The following is a 26,956-nucleotide window of genomic DNA, read 5'->3' on the forward strand; positions in this document are numbered from 1 at the left end:
TATGTAGTATTTCCAACACTCGGACATGTGCCAGATTGAATCTAACTGCCCTAGTTAGAAAACCTGAATCCATTACGAAACCGCATGTTTGTCCGACATTCAGCGATGGGGAAATGGAGGGCAGCAGCTGCAGTGACGTCATCTTCGCGGAATGCTATTGGTAAAGCAATACGTCACCACGGACGTGTGCTATATATATATATGTACGCCATCACCTTATAATGCCTTTACGTTACCAGTTGGTATTACAGGTACATGTATCAATTGCTTGGGGGTTGTTCCGAGTTGCAGATGTTTCCCATTGCCTCGAACGTAGGCCTAACCGGCAATAACGGCACATTTCACCTGCTATTTCAATGAACCTTGAACAGCTAGAAAAACACTTATACCTAAAGCTGCTCGCCATGTAGTACACAATGAAAATCAAGAGCAGCCCCATCATATTGATACATTTGTAGCCACAGGTTCATTATGATTAAAGACGAAACCTGATGAATAATGTTAGTAAATTTACCACAGCGAAACCAAATTAACAGGTGCAGACACAGGGCAAAACTTGCATTTTGAAGTTATGCCCGCGGGATGAAGTATTAATATGAAAATGCGCCAGACTAAAACGGCATTCTTGAAATTTTTTACCACACACGTGATCTGTCAGTGGTGGCATTTTCTGATTTGGTGCCATCAGACATCATGTTAAATTTAAGTCAGTCACTTGACTAGTCTATAAGCCAAGTCGGCTTACAAAAAAAGCCAGAATTTTTTTATCTTTTCCTACAAAAATTGCTTCCCGAAATTGGTGGCTTGCATTGGAACTATCTTTTTCCCCCTTGTCCGTCATTAAAGGCATTCAAGTGTGTTGGTCAACCATGACTATCTCCTTTGTCTCTCCACCATAAGGCCTAGTTTCCCCTTATGACATCACTATTTCGGACACTCAGCGCCCCATGTCTGGAAAGGTGTATAAAACCATGATATCTGATCCCGGGAAGCCATGCAACGACGAAGGCAATGCTGAAGCGCCGCGCCATGGCAAGTGAACACACTAAGCCATAACTCTGTTACAGAATTGACGGCAGCCAGCAATGGTGTTCTCATGGCGCTGAAGTGGTAACACTTGCGATCGATGACACACTTTCGCGTCATTGCAGTCCAGGATAAAAACGCAAATGTCTTCATTCCTAAAGCCAGGTTCTAAACAACACAGAGAGCCTCTTTTGGAAGTTTGTTAACTCAGTCGTTTGGAGTGACAGCCGTTTCTTGAACATTTTCCAATAGTAGGATGAGTGGAAAGGAACGTATGGTTTCACCATGTGGATCACCGTAGGAGTTGCTTCCTTGGCAAGCTTTATATTATTCGCAGGTAAGGGGCAAATATTTCCTAGTTTTATACCAAAGTTGTTTCTCTCTGCAGATATTAAGTCTCTTGAGCATGTTGTGGTTGTTTTTTGAAGGACAATTTGACAAAGGTCAGAAGCGAAAACTAACCACTTCAATCCAATCGTACGTCATCGTTTCCTGGACAAGGAAAACAAAGAGGGATGATCTTCTTCCTTTTAAGTTTCCTCCTCAAACGCACTGAAGATCGGGACATATGAGCAACAGGAATATTTTGTACCATGTAATACTGACTTCGTTGGCAACGCTTTTCCGTCTGATCCTGCCTAAGTGTCTTAATAAATGTTATTTTGCGTATCATATCACTAGTCAATGGAATCATTGCCAATGTAGAATGAATATTAGTCATCTGGTAGACTTGACATTATCATCTCAGCTAAGGTACGCGAGTGTCCGATTTCTCAGTGAAGCTGACGAACCATTTTCTACCATGCATGTCTTGCGCAAGAGTTTAGCGAGACCAATGTGGTGACCAACTGTCAATGATTTCATCAGTTCTTGTAAACTCTTATTCTGCCACTGGTTCAGAATCCCTGTTGAAAGTGCTCAACCAGAGATTTCAAGAACGGTTTGCTCACCTGCGTTAAGTAGCAGGTGTATGTCAAAATGTACTGACTAACATGAGGTATGCTAACTATACATATATCATAGCCCCTAAAATAATATATATATTCTTAAGGTTACATCAGTATATCACGATAACTGGCAACAACTATCAATTTGTATTTTCTATAATTCTTCCCCACTTGTAGTGGTTTATCAACAAAACATGCTGTCAACATATCTTGCCTGTTCGAAACAGCAGATGCATGTTTTCTTAAAATCACGTTGTTGCTCATAATTCTCACGATCAGGTACAACTTTATGCTACCAATTAAACCGATTTCATAACATTTTTGTAGCTGATTCAAACTGAGTTTACATTTCAAATAAGATTCTAATTAATTGAAGGTAAAATTGATACCCTTATGGTTTAATTAGTTTATAACCCCTTTTAGATTGCACAGTATTGGTCCATAACCTAAATGTCAACAACAGTATTACTTAAAGTTCGACTGTGCATTTTGTAGAGGTAATAATGTTATGATTGAATTAAATGATGAATACATTAGTTGTGTGGTGATATTTACTTGGTTTAGAATACGGGTCTCGATTCTATGACCGGTGTGTTCCGGCCGCGAATTCCCCCACCTTACATATCCATTACAAAAAATTGGCTCCGTTACAAATTTCTCTCAAATGTACTCGTAGCATATTGAACATAGGCTATGATTCCACTCATTCGAATATGCAACCTTTTATTGACATTTGTATGTGGCAAAATCTTGGTAATGGATAGGTGAAGTGGGATGTGGAAAAAACATCACGACCCGGCCTCTGCTTTACTGCTTCGAGAGGAAACGTATTTCAACCCACGCTATTTTGAATAACATTGACTGCAAGCAAAAAGTAAAAAAAGAAGATTAAAACAAGGTCGGATATAGGTTTATTTTGTAAAACATCGGCCAACTATTTTCTATGTGCTTTCATCTAATGGCCCTGTTTACAACAAGTGGTACAAGCAGATCATTACACCAATCATCTTGTGAATACATTACAGAGGCAATCGATCCAAATGTATACTCTTGATGCAGAAATCACCACAGAGAAATATTTCCAATTTGACTCGATTACAGTGCATTATTCCACCAATCAAGGGGTCGGTACCGTAGTCCTGTCGACATTACCCACAATTCACCGCGTTCCTAGCCTCTTCCTCTCATTTGATAAAGAAAGACGCTTCCTGGTTACCATGGAAATGGCGGTGATATTCCGTTATTATAGTGATTTCTCTTAATAACCGGTTTGTCTGGTTGCGATGTCTAATTGACATGGCGGGAAATGAATGAAATGCACGGTTAAGGACAATTTTGGTGTAGTATATACCGCACGGCACGTGTCGGTTACAGTACGAAATGTGAGTTTCAGTGATATAAACGTAACGCTTTAGTTTTATAGAGAAGAAGTGAAGGCGGCACGCTGCTCTTTTATGTCATGCCAACAGAATGATGCTATCTCGTGCCAACGCGATGTTCATACCATGGGGTTATATGGAGTGGTCTGACATATTCTGGTCACCTCCTGACGACCTTGTTTTCACATGCGATTGAATAGCGAAATCGTCCGTCATCTTCAGAGCTGCTACGAACCAAACATTTCCCTTTCGACCAGCAGCTACAAAATAACGACAGCAATAATCGCATCCCCATTGCAAGTCAGTCGTAAGACAATCACGATGGTGGATCCCTGCTTAAGTCTAAACCTACTTGTAACAACGAAAAACAAGAATTGGGCTGACACCAATTGACCGCTATTGATCGTTCAATTATATCAGATTTCTTCGACGGATTTTGTGTTGCAATGTGTATGGGCTTAAAAGAAACCTTTTACGTATATCATTCGAATGAGTTCTTGCATTCGAACAGACATCAAAACACGTTTCTACAGGCATTACAATAAAGCCAAGAGGCCCTTTGATGAAACGTACATAGGCGCCTGATTAAACTAGGTCAACATTTCATTGATCGAATTTGGTAAGTGTTAACACATTGATATCACCAATATGAAATGGCAATAATTCTTTGTATTTGCATTGGCCTGTATATCATGAACCTACTTCTTCCATGATGAAAGACTCTGCTTTTAGCAAGTACATGTATATAAATAAAGGTAGCTAAGATTTCAACCATCGTTATAAAACAGTTTACACATCCATAAACCTTCGTATAAACTGTTCGCGTCGCGTCAAGAAACTGCGTATCAACCTCTCGAGCACGTGTGACAACCCATTACCTCTGATCTGGTTCGATATAATGATTTTGATACAGACATCAATCTAAAGCACAGTTTCTTTGATAACTTAAGTCGATCTTCGGGCGCCGGACCTGAAACCTCAATGACGCTGCAGTATCTTCAAGCACTCAGTACCAAATTTTGACAATAGTTTTTTTGCAGTTTAGTGTTTATTAACTAATTGGTTTTAGTGCGATAGCCACATTATCCCGGTCATTCTGAACCATCAGAGTTACTCGGTCCGTTACCTCCCCTCGGTGTAATGTAACGGAGTCCGGGTCGGCGGAGTGGATCCATGGCGTATTCCGCTATGCCAGGGCCTTCATGTATCATATCGCCATGAATAGAACCGACAGCCACTTTGCTGGTTTCCATAGTTCTCCTGTCCTTCACCTCCAGCGACTGTCAACATCTGAAACGGACCGAAAGTGGTGGCAATATGATAGTTCTCATAGTGAAGGACATCTCAGCTTTCAGTGTTCAGTTCTCCAGTAACACTCCACTTCTGGACGGCTTACATTTTCAATCCCGTGCAATGGACAATACATGTCGATTTGATTTCGATAATTCTAATGAACATTCTTAGACATAAAGGTCTTTCAGCTTTGAATAACCCGGCCGAGTTGCGACGACCAAACTCAGGTGTAAAGGTAGGAAAGCCTATGCAGAAGGAAGTAGAATACAAGTGTTCAATTGCTACTACTGAATCATCTTTGGTCATGTGAAAAGAAGTCCGTTCATTTAATTTTAAAGTCGTCACCTATGCACCATTTGCTCAACGTGAAATATGTAGCTCATCTTCACGACTTAAATTCATATTAAATCCAACGCTAGTCTGCATCTAGGCGAGAACACTACTTCCTTATCAATCTTTAAAAGCATCCCTTGAACATGGCGGAATTTAGCCGCCAAGCACCTCCGATAAGTTTTCAATACAAATCCAATTCTTCCGCAGTCGCTGAAGCAGTAGTGCGGTAATATTTAAGATGATGTAGTTACACATTGTCCCCGTCATGCACTACTCGTTCCTACACTGATGGTATAGTTCTGTCACACGTAATATCACCATTTTCATGGTAGTTTAAAATGCAGATTGATTTAAAGATTCAGCTTGTACGATTCACTGGTTCCAAATTAACGCCTGTGGTTCAAAGAATATAGGTTTCAAGTGTTACGCAAAGTGTGGAGTTGGTTGTCTAGGATGGATAATCAATCCTCAGACGTCATTTGGTCCAGGAAGGGCAATGCTTCTACCCTTATGATAGAATACTAATAAAATGCTTATTGATTATTAGCCATGGCTGTTGTCGTTTAAGAGACGGATGATGGTCGAGAGAGCGGATAAGAGCTGCTGCTTACTGGTACCTATGAATGGAGCATTATAGTAAGGTATCGGAGGGTGATGTTTGCCAATATGTGACTGTCCTTAGGGAAGGATTCGGTCAGGCCGCAAATGGAAGTGGTTGGACTGTTTGAGATGGAAGCCGGGCTTGGGCTGTGACCTGGCGGAGACTACGAATGAAACATACACAAGAACTGGCGCATCATGGTCGGTATTGGAGCAGGGATGTAAGCTGATATGCGCGCACTTTTTGAAGATTTGGTCAGGTGATGAAAATAGGAACGCCTGCGGTGAGAAGATAAAATGAAGTTTGGGTTGTGGCCTTATTTAGACTGCGAGACGCAGGAAGGCAGACAGTGTTATCATTGTAGTCCCCTACTAGAATACAAAGCGAGGCGTGAAACTGTTCGGATAGAGCTTCGCCGTTAGTCCTTTTGTTAGAAGGCTCATCAATAATTGATAGCCGGTTAGTGAGATAATAAGCTGGCATACTAACGATGCCATTCTGGCGAGGTTCGGTGAAGCATTAATTGCAGCCGCGGCCATCCCCCACGATATATTTGGCAGAGCTAGGAGGCACAACCACCTGATGCTGACACTGATTGGTTGAGATATGGCTCGTGCATCAGGCTGATTGACAGCTTAATTCAATTTGCAAGTCATCACTTTATGTATTGTTCCACAAAAGGCAATTATTATATCACGCTATGTGAATTGATGAGAGAGAAAGCGTGTGCGTTCGTTTCACCACGAAAAAACACACGGCCTTGGGTTAGACTTCCTGATGACTTGTTTTTTGCCAGTGCCCGTAGAGACTTGGACACCTTGCTCATTTGTCGAACGAGTAGGCTTTTGTTAAAGATCTGTTTGTCATAATCCCTCTACCACCGCAAACACACCACAATATCCGATAGGACATTCAGCCCACGTATACAGCAGCCATTTTTCTAATAATGTGAGTATCATATCAGCCCTGGATAATCTAATCATCAACAGGAATGGGCATGTCACCGTGGAATTGTTACATGAAATCGATTTCAGATTTCGCATATTGAATCTCGATTCATATTCTGATAAGTCGCCGTGGATTTTATTGATATCCAGGTGGTACGAGAGGCGATTCACCGGATTGTGCCATGTGAGAGTCTCCATCGCACAAAATGGCCGCTGGCATTGTTTTGAGTCCCTGTGGATCCGTAAGAGATCTAGATAATTAAAAACTGAACTGTGGGTTGTAAGTAAATTCTAGAGGGTGATGGATGGTTTAGAAGTTCGTGACATTCGTCACATGAAGAACAAACTGGTCATTTTCAAAGAGCAGGCTACGTACGATACGATTCATGATGTATGTAATGGCTTAAAACGTATTCCCATACAATCCGAATAACCCCTTTCGAGAACTGAACATGCGGTGACTGGTCTTCTGCAAGCTATTGTGCCCTGGTCATGCCGGTTAGCAGTGCACAGCCCCATTTTAATGTATCGCTGAGCAGTATAAATAAATCGTTCTCCAGTATCGCCTTTCAGCTCTGAACACCATCTCCGATCTCGCTTGAATTCACGGAAACAACTTCGAATTTCTCAGAACATATTTCGTAGATATTATTTTCCTCATGAAAGAACAAACGATTGCCCTGTGGGCTATAAAGCTACATCTTCCGAAACAAACCACAGGCTGAGCCATGGCTATAACGATGCGGGTTGACGTTCACCATGTTCGCTAGATAAAAAGAAAAGGACGTTAATTGTCGTTTTCATGAACTCACTAATACCAAAAGGATATTATTGTGGTCGTTTTAGATCAAACTGCCCGGAAACTGATAATGTCATGGTTTCGTGGCTTTGCCATTGCAGGACAAAATGACATGATATTTTGTCAGGTCAACATTAATATTATGGCAGTGGCTTGCTCCAAGAGAGAACGAACAAGACATTTTTCCAGTGCGTACTGGGTTGGCCCATAGTGGTTGTTTGACTTGTGAGACTATCTATGGCCTCAGAAACGACACTTTCAGAGATATTTTTTAGCGATTTGATTTTTCTGAACTTCTATTATCTATTCTTCCAACCTTCCCAGCCTTCCTACGTGGCGAAATTTCAAATAGAAAAACACCAAACGCGCGTGCAATCAGTCTAACAGACTAATAAAAACAAAAGCAACAATATTTTCTCTTATATCTAAATAAATTGCAACCCAAGCAATAATTAACCAGCTAACTAATCTATAAATGAATTACCACTCGTTCATTTCCTCCAGTAAATTGACAAAACATGCTAATTGCACTCTCGAATTCAACAAACGCTATTAATTCGGCATCACCGAGCCTGGCTTCTCTGTTCCATTAGAGCTGAAGCATAATTCAGTTCTGGATAAAAGCATGTCAGTTTTCGTTACATTATTTTTAGTACTTAGGATGTGGTCTATATGATAATTGAATTAGCGCTGATGGTGTGTTGTTTGAAATGACAGTCCTCTCCATTATTAGCATTAACAATTTAGCCATCAAGTGCCGTGTCAATGAACGACAAAACATGGTGATGTGAATATCAAACTTAAACAACATATTTCGTATCAAATAGCAACTAGGCAAACTATTGCTTTTCATTTGAAATTTTTAAAAAACGGAAAATCGGTGCCCGATCAGACAAGTTTGGGTCCCCTAGACCATTTCATTAGTTACCAAATAGTTTGCTGATGACGCCGATCAACTACTTAGTGAACAACCAGTTGACACTGAGCTGATGATCTCTCTGAGCCGGTACGACTCTCTCCCCGGTGTAAGGTATCACGACAGGCACGACAAATAGGCAGCCTCGGGGAATATAAGCCGCCTATCACAAGGATTTCATACTGATCCCCTTACTATTAATTGGATTCTGGTTAGGTATGAATGGGTAGGTGTATGCGGCTGTCATCTGGTTATGGACAAGCCAACGTAATGACCACGCACCTTGATAGTCTGTCACTTCCACTATCATCACCAGTTCCCAACTTTTTGTAAAACACGAAAGATCTAAAATAAGCATATTGGTTCACTTTTCTTCATCACTGTGTGATGAAAGAGAAACATGAAAAAAACCGCTGACCCAGCAAAAATCTCATTGACAACTTTTACCCTTTTTTCTACAGACAGCTTTCTGAATGGACTTGTCATTGGAGTGTTGTCCAGCTCGACATGTCAATTTGTCCACGGCCACCTAAGATACCAGTGATTTGCACAATAATATCTGGCCAGTGGTCAACAGTGGTCCATCTTTGTCAAGTGTGGATATTGCTTGGGGTTGAACCAGCCTATGATTTGATTTGTGTGATACTACTCGGGGCATCTGTCAACGTAATTGCATTTTAGGGTCACTCAAGCTGAGGTCCCGTCTTGGGAGAGAGTGCAATGTCAAATTAGCTCATCACTTTTATTGAATAAGTTGGTGTCATCCGCCGTGTTAGAAAATGTCATTTTAGTTAGCATATTATCCTACCAAGATTATCTTCCACTTGAGATACGCAATGCAGTAGGCTTTCTGATGGGGAAATAACACTTTCTGTCCCAAATGGGCCTAACTCTGCTTGAAAAACATGTGTTTCGGAGATGCAGTTGCATGCTCCCCGCTCCTATCATTCCCCAAATATGCACGTACAATCTTCCTGAAGTTCCAGGATAAACCGGCGAAAGAAATGAATGACTTGAAGATCAGTAAAACAGATTCTTTCTCTGTCAATAAATGAGCAGATCGAGCTTGAAGTGAACAGATTGAGATGCCTTTCTCCGAGCCGCCAAACACTTTCATATCAGTGCCTGATCCATGGCCACAGTTTTGCCTATGAATAGATGCCGTGAAATATTTTCATGGTCGCTATGATATCTCACCACACTGATTCCTATCGGTCATTTCCATTCACTCAGTGTCAACGTCCATCACCATCTTTGATAGAAAGAACAAAATTCGACCCTCTTATCTTGCGTAAAACATCCCAGCGCTATTATCATCTTTCGTTCACGTCGTCGTATTTACATCTGAACGGCATCTCTTCCCGCTATAAAGGATCGTCTGAAGACAGTTTTAAGTGGTTCGGATACTGTGAGGAAATGTTCGAGACATTGATTGTTTCATTTCTGAATGAGCATGGCGGAAATTCTCGCATCCACCTAATGTTTTGCAATTCGGTACGATATCGTAGCTTTTTTACGCACGAGGAAGCTCTTCAGCTTTCAGCTTTCTGGGGGAAGCAGTCAATGTGTGTAGGCGGTGTCAATGACCTAGCGCTCTCCGTGACAGGAGATCATCTCAAAGCTGCTTGATGCTACCAGAGGTGATTTTTTAATTTTTTCTGAACCCACTGGGCAAAACACTGATGTATGCCATCAACACCTTATTTCACTGCATTTTGACAATCAAACATGTGAGATGCAAGCAGCCATCGGCAGTTCTTGAATGTGTGGTGTATGACGACGGGAAGTACTTCAATATCTTCCATGTGGGCGGACATAAAACCGATTGAGATCCACTTCCACTGGAGATACAATGTATATTGCAAGTTTGTTGTTTGTTCGACAAAATAGTATTTGTTAAATTACTCCACCATCTGCATTCAACCAAAACAAGCAATCAACGTGTCAACTGGAGCTTTGAAAAGGACGTAATCACCCAAATGACAGGAAAAGTTTATTGGGAGTATATAGACACTCAGTCTCGAGATCCACACTGTACACCTTATTCAAATTCATTGTCTTCTGTTTCCGTCGGTATCATTGGACTACGCTTCCGATCAACGTATTTATTTGCATTCGGTTGTTAACCGACCACGCGATATCCAGCTGTTCAAACTGTGATGATGAATGGACCTTCGCTATTATTATTGAAATTTTATTGAATATTTTTTCGAAAATGTTATGAAATACCAGTTGTTTAAAAAATGAATTGTGATTAATGAAGGTTGTTGTCAAATTTAAATTGATAAACGTCGTTTTCAAATGTTTTCACAATTAATTAAACATTCAACCCGTTTGGGGGCTGTGAAAGCAATGGCCGCAATTTTGAATACACTAGGTTTATTTGCACTGTCTACAAGAGATTGATGTTGTGCTAATACAATGTACTGAATGATGCCCTACATTGCCTATTAACAGAAGTACGTGCTCCGTGCAGTGTTTAGTATCACGCGTACTCTCATTTGAATATTCGACGTATCGTCTTGCAGAAATATGTTGAAATCTTGTTCAAAAGTCATCTAACTAAATCAGGGCACGGTTTCTATTTCAAACCGCAAGTCACAGCCGCGCAGACACTCTGCCTCAGATCATATATCTCTTTATCAATACCGACAACGCGAAAAATCATTCAATTTGCTGCAAGGCAAACTCATGATTGCGAATAATTGGAAAATATTGCCGCAGGATTACCGACTAAACTAATGCAGCTCGATTTGCATCTGAAGTCGTGCCATAAGCGCTATTTCTTTGCAAGATGATTTTACAAGTTTGATATCTAATTCAAAGGTTTAGCAAATAAAACTGTCTGGTTTGCCTCAAGGGAGTTTGAGTTAAGGTCGTTAAATACATTTCTTCTTTTCAGTTTCTGTGCTTGGAGACGTATAGTAATTCAACGATTCTACATGGAACACTTTGACTTCAATCAACAAAATAAATATCTGCCATGTCGATATTTTGGGTAGACGTTGGAAGGTCGAATGTTGAACAAACAGTACAAGTAGATATTGGAAAAATAAATAGTGATACAATATATGTCGTCAGTAATAATCTACTGCAGTATTAGTATGCAATCGACTACAACGTTTTTTATGACCTTGAAATACAAGTGGTAGCCTACTATCATTGTATGCTACATCGTATACTGTAGCATGTTTTATCGCAAATCACCAATACTAATGTACATGTAAAAAGGATTAGGGAATCAGTTTTGAACTGATAAAAACCCAATTGGTCGATATGTAGTGTTCTTCATATTCTAATCAAAGAGCAAGCTAAAATCGGAGTGATGTTTGTAAGAAAGGCTTATCTTCTTCGGCGATGTGTATCATCCTGTCTGGAAAGACACGCATTCCTAGCATATTGAGGGGATAATCAATGGAGCCTTATCTAGTATGTTTAGTCACCATAGAATAGTGAAATTGATTAGGACTCAAAACACAACCCTATTGATAAGTATGATGGAAAGGGGAGAGTGCAGAATCGTGTGCTAGCGATTGTAAATAGAGCCATACTGTCTTTAATATAACGCTCATCTGAATGTCAAACAAAGTTCGTTCAAATGGACATTTAGATTTGTATTTGGATAAGTTACAAGGTATCGATGATGGCAGAGATTGGGATGGCTGAAGCCTTTGGGCAAAGTTAGGTCAATCAGTAAATTTTGAATAGGAAGATACACGTGAAAGCAAGAATGCATTAAGATAGGCCTATGACCTTCGTGCGTTGTGTAACTTTAGTGAAGATCGTGACCAGCGAAGACTTAAAATTTACGAATTATCTCATGTTCTGTCTTGCTAAATCTTAGTTGGAAAGGAAGAAAGTAAGAATTTCTAACCGATCTTTCAGTATGAAAATCAAACCTAAGTGACATTTTCTCGTACATGTGCTGATATTAGAAAGAAAATTTTGTGTAAGAGATGTAAAGATATTTCTTACATATTGGTAAAATAAAATCTGTTATTACTCCTCAAGACAAATCGTACTAGATTCCTGTGTTAGCCTAATAAATGTAGTCAATATACCAGTATTCGCCAAATGATGTTAATTAATCACAGTAGTACAGACCAATTTGTCTTGCTTATAGTGAGGATCTGCGAACCATGTTGGACACGTCGCTAGCCCCATTTCTGATATCCAAGCCAACCATTGGCAAGTGACGGTCAGTAATATGACAGTAAGTAACTTAATCTGATGTTACAGATATGGCGTCCTTGGTTATTTACTATATGGAGTTACATGTAGTACTTATTATCTCATCATGAATTCATAATTTATTGATACTGCTTGGTTAAATGTACTCATATCCTGGCCTGTTGGCAAGAACCAAATGATATCAATCTTCTTGTTGGTTTCCATGTTTGGGAGAACCTCTACTTCTGTGTCAGATATAGTGCATTTCGTTTTCAAATAACATGAGGCCAGAACATAAATCTCACTGGACAATCGTATACAAATTATAATCAAATCGTATTTACAAATTGATAAAAGTTAAAAACACTAGTGAACATTTATCACATAGTGATCGTTAACTTTCCCGTCTAAATTGAATTAAAATCCCTTAATAATCGTCTGGCAGTCGTAATGTTTTTTCCATTAATTGAAATGACTGGAATGAAATTTTGACACAAACCATTAAAATGTCATTATTTATTGTCTTGACAATTGTGAGCTACATGTACGACCGTTTAAGTGTCACCTAAAATCACCATTTTGTCCATCACTTGGGTTGGTGGTCAATTTCCAATAGCAAGTTTAGCTAAATGCGTCAGCAGCCATCCCCCTGCAGTCAAGAAGCACTTGGTCAGAAGCCTCCATTACCGTCCCTGATCCCTTGCCTAACGTTTGACGCCATCGCAAGGAATTTGCACAACCATCTTACGAATTATGCGCATAACAATCATCTTACGAGACAGAGCAATTACTTCGCCATCATAAACGTCATATCTTGTCTTGCTGAGAAATGACATTCTGGATGGAAGAGTAGGACCCCGCAGTATGTGGGAGATAATCTCCTGATCAATCAATGTAACCAATGTAGTAATAGCTCGGTGTGGTGGTTTGGTCCAAAAACTGTACGGGATTTAAACAGTTATTGGCTTGACGAATATGGGTGCGGTGTGGTAATCAAATCATCTTGATGTGGTAATCACGGACTTTTGTGTAGAAGTCCGTGTGGTAATCATTGTTCGTGTAATATCTGATAAATCTAATGAATTGAGACCAAACTGAATGATATGGCTTGGTCTCTTTCCCCATGTGATTCGTATGGACGTAATCATTCACCAACTATTTCTCTAATAAGTTAGGACAAATCAAATTCTTACTCACGACAAGATCTTGTCCCCAGCCAAATGTTACATTTAGCAGCCAATAGCTTTGCTTGCAGAAAGCTACAACTCTGACAACGGTATGACCTGAAGACATTTACATCCAAGCTATTTCCCTGTGATGTTGGAATCATTGCGGGTAGCCAATGTCTTCTCTTCCGCTGAAATGATCTCAGAAAGATTGCCCGGTGATTCCCAGCGCACCCGGGGGAGGCGTTAAATCTTATCTTGTGGAAAACTATTTTGCAACTCAAATTTACAAGTCGTTTTACGTCTTGGTCACGGAATCCCCAGGGTAGCATAAATTACTGATTCGACTTTAGGTTTCCTTTGTGTTCACTGAGAAGCCTACGAGGTCCTATTCAAGAGGACCTGGGATGGCTTTTTCGAGATTTATTTCAAGGTTATGATGTGATACTTGTTTTGATACCAAAATCTTTGTCATAATTCGTCCTGGCCATCGTGAAGCTGATCCTGTGCGCAAGTCTTGGATCTCCAGATCTCGTCCCCTGGAGCTGCTATAGTTCTGGGCTGATACCGAATGTTAATAAAGTTAAGAGTCTTTGAGAATCTAGCAAAACAACTGGTCAAAATGATGGATCGTATCACAAATTAAACAGTACTCGGAAATTTTAACTGGAGATTGAACAGGCTAACATCAAAGTGAAGTATAGAACCTGATAATGTACGTGATACAGACGGAGTGCAACTGGTGTACATGCTTTGACTATGGGAGCATGGCAAACCGTTTTGTTTTGCAGCCGACCGTGAAATAGCTTCCTACAGCCGACAATGTCTGATCTAGTGCAGATTAGACCGTCACAACATTAATTATATACTGATGGATTTTTGATGATACGGCTAAAGGACAGACTAATAAAGTATCCGTCATGTAGAGACAGGATGGTTGCATCAAGGTCGAAGTCGGGAGACGAATGTGACAAATGGATGTACAAGTCAAATACGGTTTAGATGGTCTAAGACAAAAGGCAGCAACCACACGGACCCTCACATATATTCTTTCGTTCTAAGAGCAATTATCAACTGGGACGAGCAAGCTATCTACTTGCCTTCAGAAGATGCATCCAAGTCCCCCGAAGAACCAAAATCAGTCTACCAAATTGGCGTCCAACCGCGCCCTACGCTATTAAGCACACTGACCAGGAACACGTTTGCTGCTGATCGCGAAACTCGCAACAAGTTTGGATTTTTCCTACCTCCCACACCTTTGCACCAATTGTTGATATTTCGGCATCCATCGGAGAACAAGTGGTTTATTTCTGTTCACTGGTGTTTTAAGAGCAACAAATCGATTGAAAACTTCGATGGCGAAGATGATGTACAATTAACTGGTCTGAAATTCACGTTTTCAACATGTGTGTTTCAATTCTTAGACATGTCAGAATAACTGTTACGTCGCTTGAAATACACTTTGCATCACTCTTCCCAGCCCTAGTGCTCCAGCTTCTAGTCTTGTGGTGGCACTCATAGATATTAGTATTTGTCACCAGATCACCTTGTTCCTTGCTTGAAATGTCGAACGAGTAACTACAATATCTGGAATGCGCCGCAGGACTATCATTACCGCAGGATCAAGAATTGGCGAAAGGGATCAAATGAGTAATAACCATCACCAGGAATCAGCTATTCTCATTAGTCTCATCCAATCCACCTGACTTTGGGAGCAATTTGTAGATCTTTGAGCATGATAGTTGGAGATATCATAATGTTTGTGTATGAGGTTCATACAAAGTAGCATACCATTTGGTTCCAACGATATCATAGTATGGAATGTAAAAGGACATCCAAAAATAGTTTACATCGAAATTAGATCAACACCTGTGAAAGCGTCGGTTTCTCGCTTTCACTGATGCAGTGGATACTGGCCTTGATAGCTGTCACCCACAGACGCTACGCTTTACTTAAACAGTTGGTTCATAGCGTTACTCAGCACCTAAACTGAAATGACTTGATATCTGGCATCTAGCCTGTGTCCATGGCGTCGCCGTACGCCACAAGTAAATAGAACCTTAGCTCCCAGCTTCACTGGAATCACAATGTGTCCAACGAATATGATATATTGCAGTTTGAGTGAGAACATGATCCCGTAAACCCATATGATGGAGAGATGGAGCGCAGATAAGGACACATTTGGACCACACAGTGATGGCGACTTTCTGTGGAAGGACCACTCGGAAAATGATTTTACTTCATCTGTTTGATCGAGATCTGTTTCTTTTTTATGAGGAATCCCACCATGGTTTAAAAGATGTTACGTTTTGTCAGCTTGTCTTAGAGATCATCAGTGATTGAAGTAATTCAATTAGCAGTTGGCTTACCGAAGAACAGCAGCTTAGCAGTAGTAGCAGTGGTGGAATAGATTGGGTGATGGTGCACAAAAGTGCATTCTTTTAAACTGATAGAGCCAAAATATATTTCATCGGCCAATCCATACAATGTCCTTCGTCTCTGACTTGCTACTCCATAGGAAGTCATATTCTACACTCAGACTTGGTTAACGGCGAATTATCCCTAATTCCGGATTCGCCTGATGAGCGTCAATATATTAGTACCCGTGGCCATCGCAGTTGGAATCGGCAATCGGGGACAATAATCATGTCTCCTATAAGTACCACATCTCTATGATGCTCCGGTGGAATTGAAATGCGAAGGCAAGAAGAATCAGTCGTTTATTCTCGACACTTCTTTTATTGGAGGGAAAGTGGCCACTATGATCAGAAGAAGGAAGGTTGATAGACATCAGGGATTACGCTGTAACCTTTTAGGTAATTGGTACCCAGGCTGAATACAGATTCTGCTGTGAATGACAGACGTTTCATTGGGCTAGCCCGTCTTTGAAGAAAGGGTGCGTGGGAGTTCGCGTGAAAAATGCTATTTCTCTTCTGTATGGTTGTGTTTTGCTCAGTAGCATAATACTGATATTTTGACTCAATATCCCTTTGATTTGGGTGCGAAAATATGAAATGTATTAGGACAACACCATGCCTAGGGGGTCCGCAACATCACTTCGTTCCGAACTGCAACAGCCTGGGTTGGCATGAGTGTGTGTTTGTTTGACAGCTACTGACTCACAACCTGTACATACGTTACGTTGCTCTGCTACCATGTTGCTTCGAGAGCGAATTGGCGATTGAAAGAGGCGTCTGATCAAATAGCAGACCATAAGTGAAACCTCAGTCTTTGAGCAGCTGCTACCACATTCATACTAGTATTAGTTTGCCCACATTCATCTTTATAGGATAGATAAACGTTGATCATAACCCTCTAATATCCTAATACAGAATTTGTCTAAATGACCGATCATATGGCAGCAATAAAATAATTTGCCTGAGACGTGGTCGCTTGTAAGCACTTAGGAAGTGGTTTCTAGGAGTTATCAGTCTGGTATATATTGTTCCTTCGGGATGGTTGTTGTCGAAACAAATAACACATATTGCCTCCGAATGGTCAGAGTGCATGCAATATGGCCAATAGTTGACATGATGAGAGACAAGACTTGAACTGATGTTAATAGAGTTCCTTCTTTCGAAAGGGGTTATTGTGGTATGTGTCCTAAAGTACGGATAGAAAGAACGAACATCGGTTATCGCTCGCGTACTCACACTTGCAATCTTTTGCAAACTAAAGTAAAATCCAAGTCCAAAGTGAATTTCAAGTCGTTGTTTTGAAAAGTTGGACGAAGTGCTGATGTCATGAGTACCAGCAATGACGAAAATTGTTGTTAGTGTAATGTTCACTCTCTCTCCTTATTGCATTGGGAAGCAAAACCCTGCTCTTCTTCTTATAGATTACCGACTCAGAATATTTGTTGAAAGTGTTAAATCATTCTACTTTAAACCACAGACCAAATCCTTTGAAATTAATTGCTGTCACCATTATCATCACAGCGCCAAAAACACCAACATCAAGGGAACGCCCCGTCTGTTAACTGAGATTCAATTTCTGATCCACAATCAGTAATTTATTAAGCTATTGAACATTTGAGACGACTTCCTGCAGATTCTGACTGCTTCAGATGCGCTCAGTCTCAACTGGCCATCTCCCAATTAATTTTCTATTAAGTGTTCAGGTCTCAGAGGACTGCTTTCATTCACTGATGGATCCTAAGGATATTAACACTTTTGTAAGCATTGATTTGAAAGACTTTGTGAGCGGGAGTGTAGACTGCCCTGGGGATGATATCAACAGGCGGCAGAACCTATTATCTTTTGATGTTTTCGGGCAGAAGATTACTTTTGCTCTTTGTTGACATCCATTGGTTTGGATTTAATGTTGTTTTGAATGTTTGCTGAACACTGGAACTGACATCATTCTGTAATAATTTTTATGAAATTTAAATTTTTTATTGGGGTGCCAACTTTTTTCTTTATTGGGGTGCCAACGTTCTTTCAATTGGGTTTTGGGTGGTCAATACAGGAAACTCTCATGATTATTTCATTGATTATCGTTTCAGGGCTGGTCCAGAGCGCAAAACAGATATCCAATGAAATCTTGCTCAAGAAACGACTTCTCAGAGGTTACGACACTTCAAGTCGGCCAGTCCAAAATGATTCAACATGCATCAACGTTACTATAGCAACATCTTTGTACCACATCTTAGAAACTGTAAGTATGATTTCTTTATTCTAGTGTGGTAGAAAAACTATGATCAACTTCAGAAATCATGAATATCCAAAAGCGAGATGCTGTGACATTTTGGTCTTACCCGATTACTGGCCCTGCAATCCGCCTCCTACCGTGTCTATTGGTGACGTGAATTAGTATAGGAATTCAATAAAGCTAAATGATGTATACTTCGATTCCCGTATGATTTGATCAAGGCAGATCAGTCGCCTTCTTGGAGCTTGGCTCTCGTCTGTCTGGGCTCGAAGCGTGTCTGGTAAAGCACATTCCCCATGGGGAAGAACCGAGAGAAGTGTGGATAAATGAGAGATGCACGACATCAAACCGTGAGAAGCAGTTGACTGCTTTCTCTTCACGACAAGACATAGGGCCTGTAGGAGATAACTACGACACTTGAAACCCTTAAGGAAGCACGTACTTTCTTCTGAGTATGGATCAATGTTTTTTTTACTATTTTCAGAATGAACGGCATCAGACACTGCAAGCTCTGCTGTCAATCCGATTGGTATGTTGAGAGTTGCTATCGGCTTATTATTTAAAAAGTTCAAATTAAGGTTAATGTGGAGTTGCAATCGTTGTATCAGGTTTATTACCAACCGTTTGTTTTTCTGCACAAATCAACATTTTTCAGAAGGAACCCAAAACAAATACAGTCGTGTACTCACAAAGTCCATCAATAAATCTCTTTTCGAGGTTTTATTGAACTAACTATCATATCACATAGTCGAACACACCATCTTCAATTCATGATCTCCTATACACAAAGAAATACGTTCCTCTCGGCTGCTGCTTTACCACTGTGAAAGCCTTTGAGGAAGTGCCATGAAATTGAATAATTTACACTGAAAACTAATCAGAATTTCTTTGTAAACGTCGGGTTTTCAACCTTTTAAGATAATTCAATTTCAATTTTGAAACTCTGAATATTTTGGCTCTAATTACACCATTTCTGTTTACAGCGGTGGGTGGATGAGTACTGGAAATGGAACGAGACAAAATACGGCGGAGTAAAAACTATTTGGGTACCAGCCAAGAGTATATGGGTACCGGATCTTGTGATAAAAAACTAGTAGGTATATCATTAGCTATTTCTTTGAGGTAATCTATAAAAGATACACATTCAGAGCGATAATCTGTTTGATTTCTAATGATGCTATTAGACATCTTGTTAGGTAGACGTCTGCTAGACGTCTATTTGTTACTGTCTTGTGCTGCTAACACGTTCCGAATGGTGGATACACCAGATATGTTTTTTGTCTCTCTACCGATGAAACAAAATAACGAAACTGTGGGTGGATTGACAAGGGGGAACCCATTGGTCCGAATTGAATCATACTGTTACCCAGGTATCCTGTTCCGATCACAACGACGTCATTACCACGTGACAAACTTCGGGCTATCCATCAATCACGTGACATTGAACTGCTCCTCGATCATCTTGTGATTTGGCAACTGAGAGGTTTATTGACGTTTCGTTTATTGATCAATCACTTGTGAGCTACTGAGATATTACAGCTTTATTACAAGCATCATTGAATTTCAATCGATAAGAATCTTTGAAATAAAACGGCTGTATGAAACTGATTTCATTCGTTGTTCGTTTTGGCTTGACCAGTTGTGGGTCAAGGTCATTCAGACTGTGGGTCAAGGTCATGCTCATATCCGAAGCCTTGATTCTTCCATTACGTTTTTTAATGTTTTAAGTACATTGTAGTTTTATTCACAGCCGAGAGTTTGCAGCAACCTGGTAACATTTAAGTTGGTGCACTAACAATAATGATATTTTCTACGTGCATGATACACTTTCTTCTTCTAAAATAACTCACAAAAAGACGCATTTCCAGACAGGCGGAAGCAACATTCCTGGATATGAGCCTTTATGGCATTCAACCGACGCCTGAATTCGGCAAGGATGCCATAAGACAAAAATGCCCTCGATACTTCTTTTGACTTGTTAGTAATTTTGTTACTGATGCCAATGAAGAATAGTAGCTGTGTTTTGAGAGATAGAAAGGGCTAAGTTCGATTATTTCAACAGTCAAAGAATCTGCTTTGCTAGAGATTTACTGAGGGTTACAGCCTAATTGCTGATGGACTTCTTCTCTGTTCTCCAGTGCTGCCGAGTCGTACCAGCCCTTCATGAACACCAATGCTGTCATCCAGAGCAATGGGAAGGTCCTGTGGATGTTTCCTATGGTTGTCAAGGTCTACTGCTCCCTCGACGTCAAGTTCTTCCCCTTCGACGACCAACACTGTAAAATAGAATTCATATCATGGACGTACAGCGGATTTGAAGTGAACATGCTATACGATCCTGCTGATAAGAATGTCGTTTATTACAAGCCAGAAAACCAACAGTGGTCTGTTCAAAACATTTCCGTAAAAAGGAGAGTTGCGTACTACGCCTGCTGCGCGGAGCCTTACCCGGATGTGACGTTCACTATACACATGCGCAGACGGAGTTTGTTTTACGTGATAAATTTGATATGTCCATGCTTGCTGATTTATATGATTTCGTTCCTGGCGTTTTTTCTGCCTGTGGAATCGGGTGAAAAGGTGAACTTGGAGATAACGGTGCTACTAGCTCTTGTGGTGTTCCTACTCATGGTGGGTGAGATTATGCCTCCAACCCCTGATGCAATACCCGTTGTAGGTGAGTTAGCCACGTGTTCCTTCCCTTTGGCATTTGGCTTCGCCTTTACTTCAATTTCAGGCTCACAGACCTCACAGACAACAGAAACCACACCTGGCCAGAAGCGTTATGGACTAATCCATTTTGATTTTCATATCTATTTTTCTTTTTTGTTGTTCAAAATACCTTCCTCTGGACTTGCTTTATTCTAGTCAGCTCTCACTGGATCCCGAGAACGTTGGTATTTTCAAATAAGTCACTTGCCATGTGTATACATGTACAACGCGTTGACTCTTATCACTAGCAGTGTCCACTCTATGTATGAACTGAGAAATATTTGAATTATTCATAAAACTGATGGAGATTTACTGCTGGCGGTTGATAACTAAGCTTCACTCTGTCTCTATCTCCATCTTGTATCGCTGTCCGTTGCGCCTTTGGTACACTGCCGTGTTTATATGGCAACTTGGACGCATTTGGTCAACTTGCTATAATATCATGATAGTTATTATTATTACCCAAAGTCATTGATCATTTGTAATGTTTGGTGGTGAGAGGTTTTTAAGATTCAGTTATCAATTGTTAATTGATGTCGACTTTCGTTTAACCAAAGTGGCAGGACTATGAATGTACCGGATAAAACAGCGCGTATTCGGGTAAGTTTGAAGTATGGCCCATGTTACCTATACACCCAACTCTATGATGATTGGTAACTTCCGATTCAAAGGTAGATTCCATTTTATTTCCAGGGATGCTTGTAGGAACCACCATGGTGATGGTGTCGATGGCCCTCATCATGTCTGTCATTGTGACCAATGTTTACTTTAAAAAGGACGGCCAACAGAATGTTCCCAAGTTCCTCCGCAAAGTCTTCCTGCGTCCGATGCCCTGGAAAAGGTGGTGGCGAGACCGCCGAAAGAAAAAGGCGAATCGGCGGCGCTACGAAGTGAGTCGCAGCGCGAATATCGGAAATATGGGGGAGCTAGAATTTCAGGACTTAGCCGCTACGAAGGAGGGTGATACGTTCATTTATCATTGTGACAGTATGAATGGACAGCTTTCGAGTTGCACACATGAGGCACAGAAAAAGAACACTCCAGAGGAATGGCAGAAAGTTGCAAATAACATGGACACGTGTTTCTTTTGGACTTTTACTGTGATTAGCGTGGCGACTCTGGGATTTATATTCTTCAGCATTGAGCCGCTGATGGAGCATGGTATATCTTGATCAGCACCAGGTGTAACAACGTGAGAGTTTGTTGTGCACCTGATGAAATGAAACAAAAAAATGACACGGGCACCCAAAGTTTTGTATTCTCAGAATTCTATTGTAAATATGGTCAGTACAGCTAAAACACACATCATGTGATATGGATGTCATTTTAGGAAATTAACTTAGGACGCTTGAAACAATTTGTGCAAACTCGTGATTTTGATACAACTCTGTAAATATCTGTGTGCCCCAATTTTAACTATTTTGCCATCGTGAGAGGAGGTACCACAGGGTATTGATTGATTGATTAATTGATTGAGTTGAAAATGTCTACTCACGAGGCCTGACTGTCTCTCTATGTATAAGAAGAAAGGGAATGACTCTCTGTCAATTCTCCATTAGTTTGACAAGGGCAAACTTGTTCAGAGGACGGTTTTGATTGGTTGATATGGATAAACAACTCAATCTGACCAATCGAAAGACAGTTTTCGTACTGCTTTGGAAGCTGTACATGTGCAGATGGGGGAGATCCGTTGTAATTGTCCGGAGGAATATGCATGGAGGGTCACCATTTTTTGTTTTATAAAGAGACTAGGCCTAGGCCGTGATGAGTAGGCCGTTTAAACTCAACCATTCACAAGACCCTGTGGAGGGATCATGAAGCTGTAATCGGTTGTGTACGTGACATAAAAAAGTTCTTCCATCACGGCGAGTTGTGACCGTTGTATCATAAATACGTAGTCAGTTATAGAATTGTCAATATCTTTTCAAAGCTGGTGGGATTTTTACAAAGTAGATAGCGCAATATGTGGATGGAAATGGCTCATAAATTTAACAGGTGTTATTCAGTAGCCTAGATTATAGTAGTGTATAAAGTACAGTAAAAAATAGAAGTAGCCGACTGACAGCCTCTATTGGATTAACCCACTATCTGACATCATCATATTTACCGGTTTACTGCTGATCATGATTCACATACAAGTATAGATTGTAAAACGTGTATAGTTACATCGCTTTATCTTCACTGTCACTCATAACGATGGATTGTCTCTGAGTGGGTCCACAACGTTTCTCCTTGGTTTCTTAATGGCGTCTCAGGTGGAATGATGTATGAGTGTATATGCAGGAAAGCCAATCATCATGTTTAACTCACTGATGACCGCATTTGTATATATAATTTTCATACACGTTCACATGTATCAATAAACTATGGTCTGGGTGTCAATATAACACTGTATAATTGGTCGAATTCACATGGGAATGGTTCCTTCATTTTGAAAGTGTAATGAGAGAGAAGTAACGTTCATGTAAATGTCCTTGATTCCTATTGTACACATCATTTGTAGTTTCAGAACAAAATATTAATAAAAATAATAATATTTCTACCACTGACTTCTGCTTCATGCTATGGCATGGCATCTTCCATGTTGCTGAGTGTTTTCTGTTGAGAACAGGATAGAACGAACGAGGGAGAGGTCTGTGAACAGCAACATGTTCAGGAAAAACTGAGCCGGATGTAAATGCTCTCGTAACAGTATCTTCATCACCTTGAGCCATCAGTGGGTGTCTTCGATACTGACTAGCACACTTAAAGGGAGTGCTACCCAACACCGCGTGTTAAAGGTGATGACAGCCTTTGACGGTTGCACCGACTCGGTGGTTTGAGCTGTGTGGCTTGTACTCCTAGTCCCAGGTTCTGTTGATGTTGGTCACAGCCACTCTGTCACATCTTCCAGACTATCAGCAACGCAAAATTGCAACTATACCATTGATAATCAAATCAAGTTGACGTATCGGTCTGCCGTAGCAACCAAACGTCACCTTCCTCATTACTTGTCGAAGCGACTTGTCAAAGCGATCCGACTTGCAGTCGTTCAACCTCGAGGATCAACCAAACCGGTCATCCCGTCTGATCTTCACATGCAAGAAGCCGGTTGAACGCCGGGTTGAACGCCAGACTACATGCCTGTCATAGCAGTCATCCATAAACATGTCCACCATGTCCCATCTTCCCGAACTATCAGCAGCTCCATTGGTTTTCGTCAGGCCGCAAGATTGCAGCGATATCGCGATAATCGAATGTCAGAGGCGCTGATTTATCAGCGGGGATTTTGTAGCAAATGACCATTATCTACGCCTCAGTAGCTCCCTGTACAAAACCTTGATAACCATGACCATATGAGCAGCATCGTCGGGTCACAGTGGGAGTTAAACCACAGCAGGGTCTTAACATGACCATATGAGAGTAGATTTGGTGACAAATGACCATTATCAAGTATGTATATGGTCTACGTATACTTGCCATTATCTACCCCTCAATCATTTCGGTTGCTACCTGTACTGGACGCAGCCATGATATCCTTTGACCATGTGCATGAGCAGGAGCGCCAGGTCGTGGTTGGTTTAAGGCATTTTTGAACCGATGCTCCCCGAGTCACACGATCATACTCTCGGAGATCTAACGATGAACTCTGTCGAGCGTAGATGCCTCTTTTGCAACCAAAGGTATCTTGCAATTTGCGTTATCTTCTTGAGAAAATCCATCTTATGTTTTTCCTCATTCTAGATGGATATGCTAAGACCATCCTTCATGTTACATATAGCCCTGCAGTCAAATGCATGCCTAAACAACAAAGCAAGTGTTACACAGCTCCTGGCCTTGGACTCAAGCTGAAACATTAGGAAGTATTGACTTTACATCATTTCATGGTTGGAGCTTGGTGGAAACATGCCCTCTGATTCTTTTACTCGTTCGACTGGTAACGTACGGCGCCAAATGGACTAGGTGAAGCGAACTTGTAGAGGGAAACACCTCGCAACAATGATTCAGGGAAATCAAGCTCGATGAAGGAAAACACAGTTGCAGCATTTATACTGTGCTTTTCATCACAAAGAGGATTTGCAATTGAACATGAACACTTTCTGATACAAGCTTTTTAAACTCAAATTCTAAAATGTTGATGACACTGTTCAACTCACGGTGTAACTAACGACACCCGACAGTTTATACTGTGTTTATATGTGCCATGAATGCTCAGAGGCAGTGTTGATGGAATAACGAGTTTTTTTCTTGAAAATCCGCAATGATGAAATAGAAAAAGAATGATGATTTTGTGTCATCCATGTGTCCAGATAAGGACCTAGGGATTTGGCGTGCCAGGACCTCGTCATTCATAAGGTGAAAGCCTTCGTCTGTTCGTCTGTTCACCTTCTCATCACGTTTCTACAATGTCCTCCCTGATTTTGACAAATCATATAGCTTACAGCCCGGATATGATAATCTCTCGTGTTGCCAATTTCTTTCTCTAATGTAACAAAGTACATATATACATATATAACACCAAGGCTCGTGAAGTGACTGTTGTTCTACTTCCCATTGTTATCGTCAGCTCCAAGAGGTCCTTCATTGATCCAGGGTTGGGACCAAATCGGAGGCAATCTGGATAATTGGCCAGATCGACCCATTTAACACAATGCGACAACCTTTAGGCGGATACTCGAAGCAAGTTGGCCAAAGCGATTCAACGAAAACTGTAATACCGAATACTGAAACCGAGTGTATCAAGGCTCCAGGGAATTCTCATTGAAAGATTAAATGGTTTAGATAGCTGTTGAAACTCGAGACTGTCTTCATAAGATTGATACGACGGCCCGATATCAGACCTTAATGACGGCATCGACCGAACATGATTGAATTGAGTTGAAATTGATAGTCGGTTTTCTTCGGTTCATCGGGTAGCTATAGCATACTGATGAAGAAGGGTGGGTGGTTAGGGTTGCCCCAATTGTACTATTGAATGGGGGCCACCGCTGACCTTACGGCGAACATGCATGTAAGTTAGTTGATAAGAGACACATATCACTCCAAACAGGTACAAGTTCAAATATCCCCGTCTCTCTGATCAAATACAGTCAACTAACTTTTTGACGAAAGATGATATTCTGGTCAAGGTGACAAATTCAGCCGACACGCGTCACAAATGTACCGTGCGTGACAGCAACTCCAATATCCTCGCTGCGATTGTCGCGCAGCATTGATGCAAGCACCGGGGCAGTCCCTCGCGCTATCTTTGGGGACCAGTACAAGATTGAATGCAATGGCTTTCGACTTTGCTTCTGGTTCGCTTCCTCGGGAAATGGGATTGTGAAGGAGTTTGGAAGATTGATGGGCCGTGCCGCGGTGGGCGACAGGTGTGTAATGATATTTGTTAACACTGTAGCGAGTGGTAGAAATCAGAGCCGGGGATGTTGGGAGCAGGGATTGATTCTTGAATGGGAAAGAGTCAGGGAATAAGGAAGTGGAATCTTGTTGTGGTAGGTAGTATGCGCCACCAAGCCGTGGGATCATTCCTACCTGTTGCTATTGCTTCTTTGTAAAGCTTGAAGGTGAGGTATTGTAGAGGTTGAAAAATACCAGAAGTTGGCCCGGCCCGGCCAAGGATCCAAGGATCTGTCATCATATTAAAGTTTCGTTGGTGCACTTTAAGGAAAAGTTATCCATTTACAATAAAAAATGTTTTGAACACAACCTGCATATCTCAACGATGGCTCAACGCCAACTTGCATGTTGTACGTTTAGTTTGGATCATAGCTTCGGTGATTAAGTGCAGACTGGGTTTCGTGACTGATTAACACTCTACTGTATGGTCGGCTTGAGTACCGAAAATTGAAACGTGAAATGTGGCAAAGTTCAGTGTCTTTAAAGCGTCTAGAATTCGCCTTTATCTGTTTATATCGAACATCATGTCAAGCGTCTTAAGTGAACCTATAGAGACCTCTAGATTTCGATATAATAACCACATTAAGATGCTCAAGATAGCACCTCCCATTTAGCATGAGAGATAACTAGAATCAGAGATA

The 26,956-nt window shown here is 40.9% G+C and overlaps 1 protein-coding gene across 2 annotated transcripts; it reads left to right on the forward strand.

The window, feature by feature from the left end:
• The first annotated feature begins 1,062 nt into the window (after nucleotides 1-1,062).
• LOC135492749 (neuronal acetylcholine receptor subunit alpha-7-like) lies at nucleotides 1,063-23,462 on the forward strand. 2 transcript variants are annotated; one of them, XR_010448112.1, is made up of 7 exons: nucleotides 1,063-1,363; nucleotides 18,082-18,233; nucleotides 18,712-18,756; nucleotides 19,211-19,320; nucleotides 20,366-20,904; nucleotides 21,633-22,697; nucleotides 22,870-23,462. XR_010448112.1 is itself a non-coding variant. In XM_064779382.1 (6 exons), the coding sequence occupies exons 1-6, from the start codon at nucleotides 1,312-1,314 to the stop codon at nucleotides 22,109-22,111; spliced, it is 1,377 nt and encodes a 458-aa protein (XP_064635452.1). In that variant the 5' UTR covers nucleotides 1,063-1,311; the 3' UTR covers nucleotides 22,112-23,462. The 2 variants fall into 2 exon arrangements, 1 of the variants encoding a protein (XP_064635452.1); XM_064779382.1 differs by having other exon boundaries at nucleotides 21,633-23,462.
• The last annotated feature ends 3,494 nt before the right edge of the window (nucleotides 23,463-26,956 follow it).

This window comes from Lineus longissimus, chromosome 8, assembly GCF_910592395.1.
Source record: "Lineus longissimus chromosome 8, tnLinLong1.2, whole genome shotgun sequence".
Taxonomy (NCBI): Eukaryota; Metazoa; Nemertea; class Pilidiophora; order Heteronemertea; family Lineidae; genus Lineus; species Lineus longissimus.

Bases quoted from the DNA above. Each gene is read 5' to 3' on its own strand.
- LOC135492749 (XM_064779382.1), top strand. From the start codon at position 1,312: ATGTGGATCACCGTAGGAGTTGCTTCCTTGGCAAGCTTTATATTATTC. The intron at 18,757-19,210 runs GTATGTTGAGAG...TTCTGTTTACAG, and splicing joins CTCTGCTGTCAATCCGATTG to CGGTGGGTGGATGAGTACTG. The intron at 19,321-20,365 runs GTAGGTATATCA...TCTGTTCTCCAG, and splicing joins GATCTTGTGATAAAAAACTA to TGCTGCCGAGTCGTACCAGC.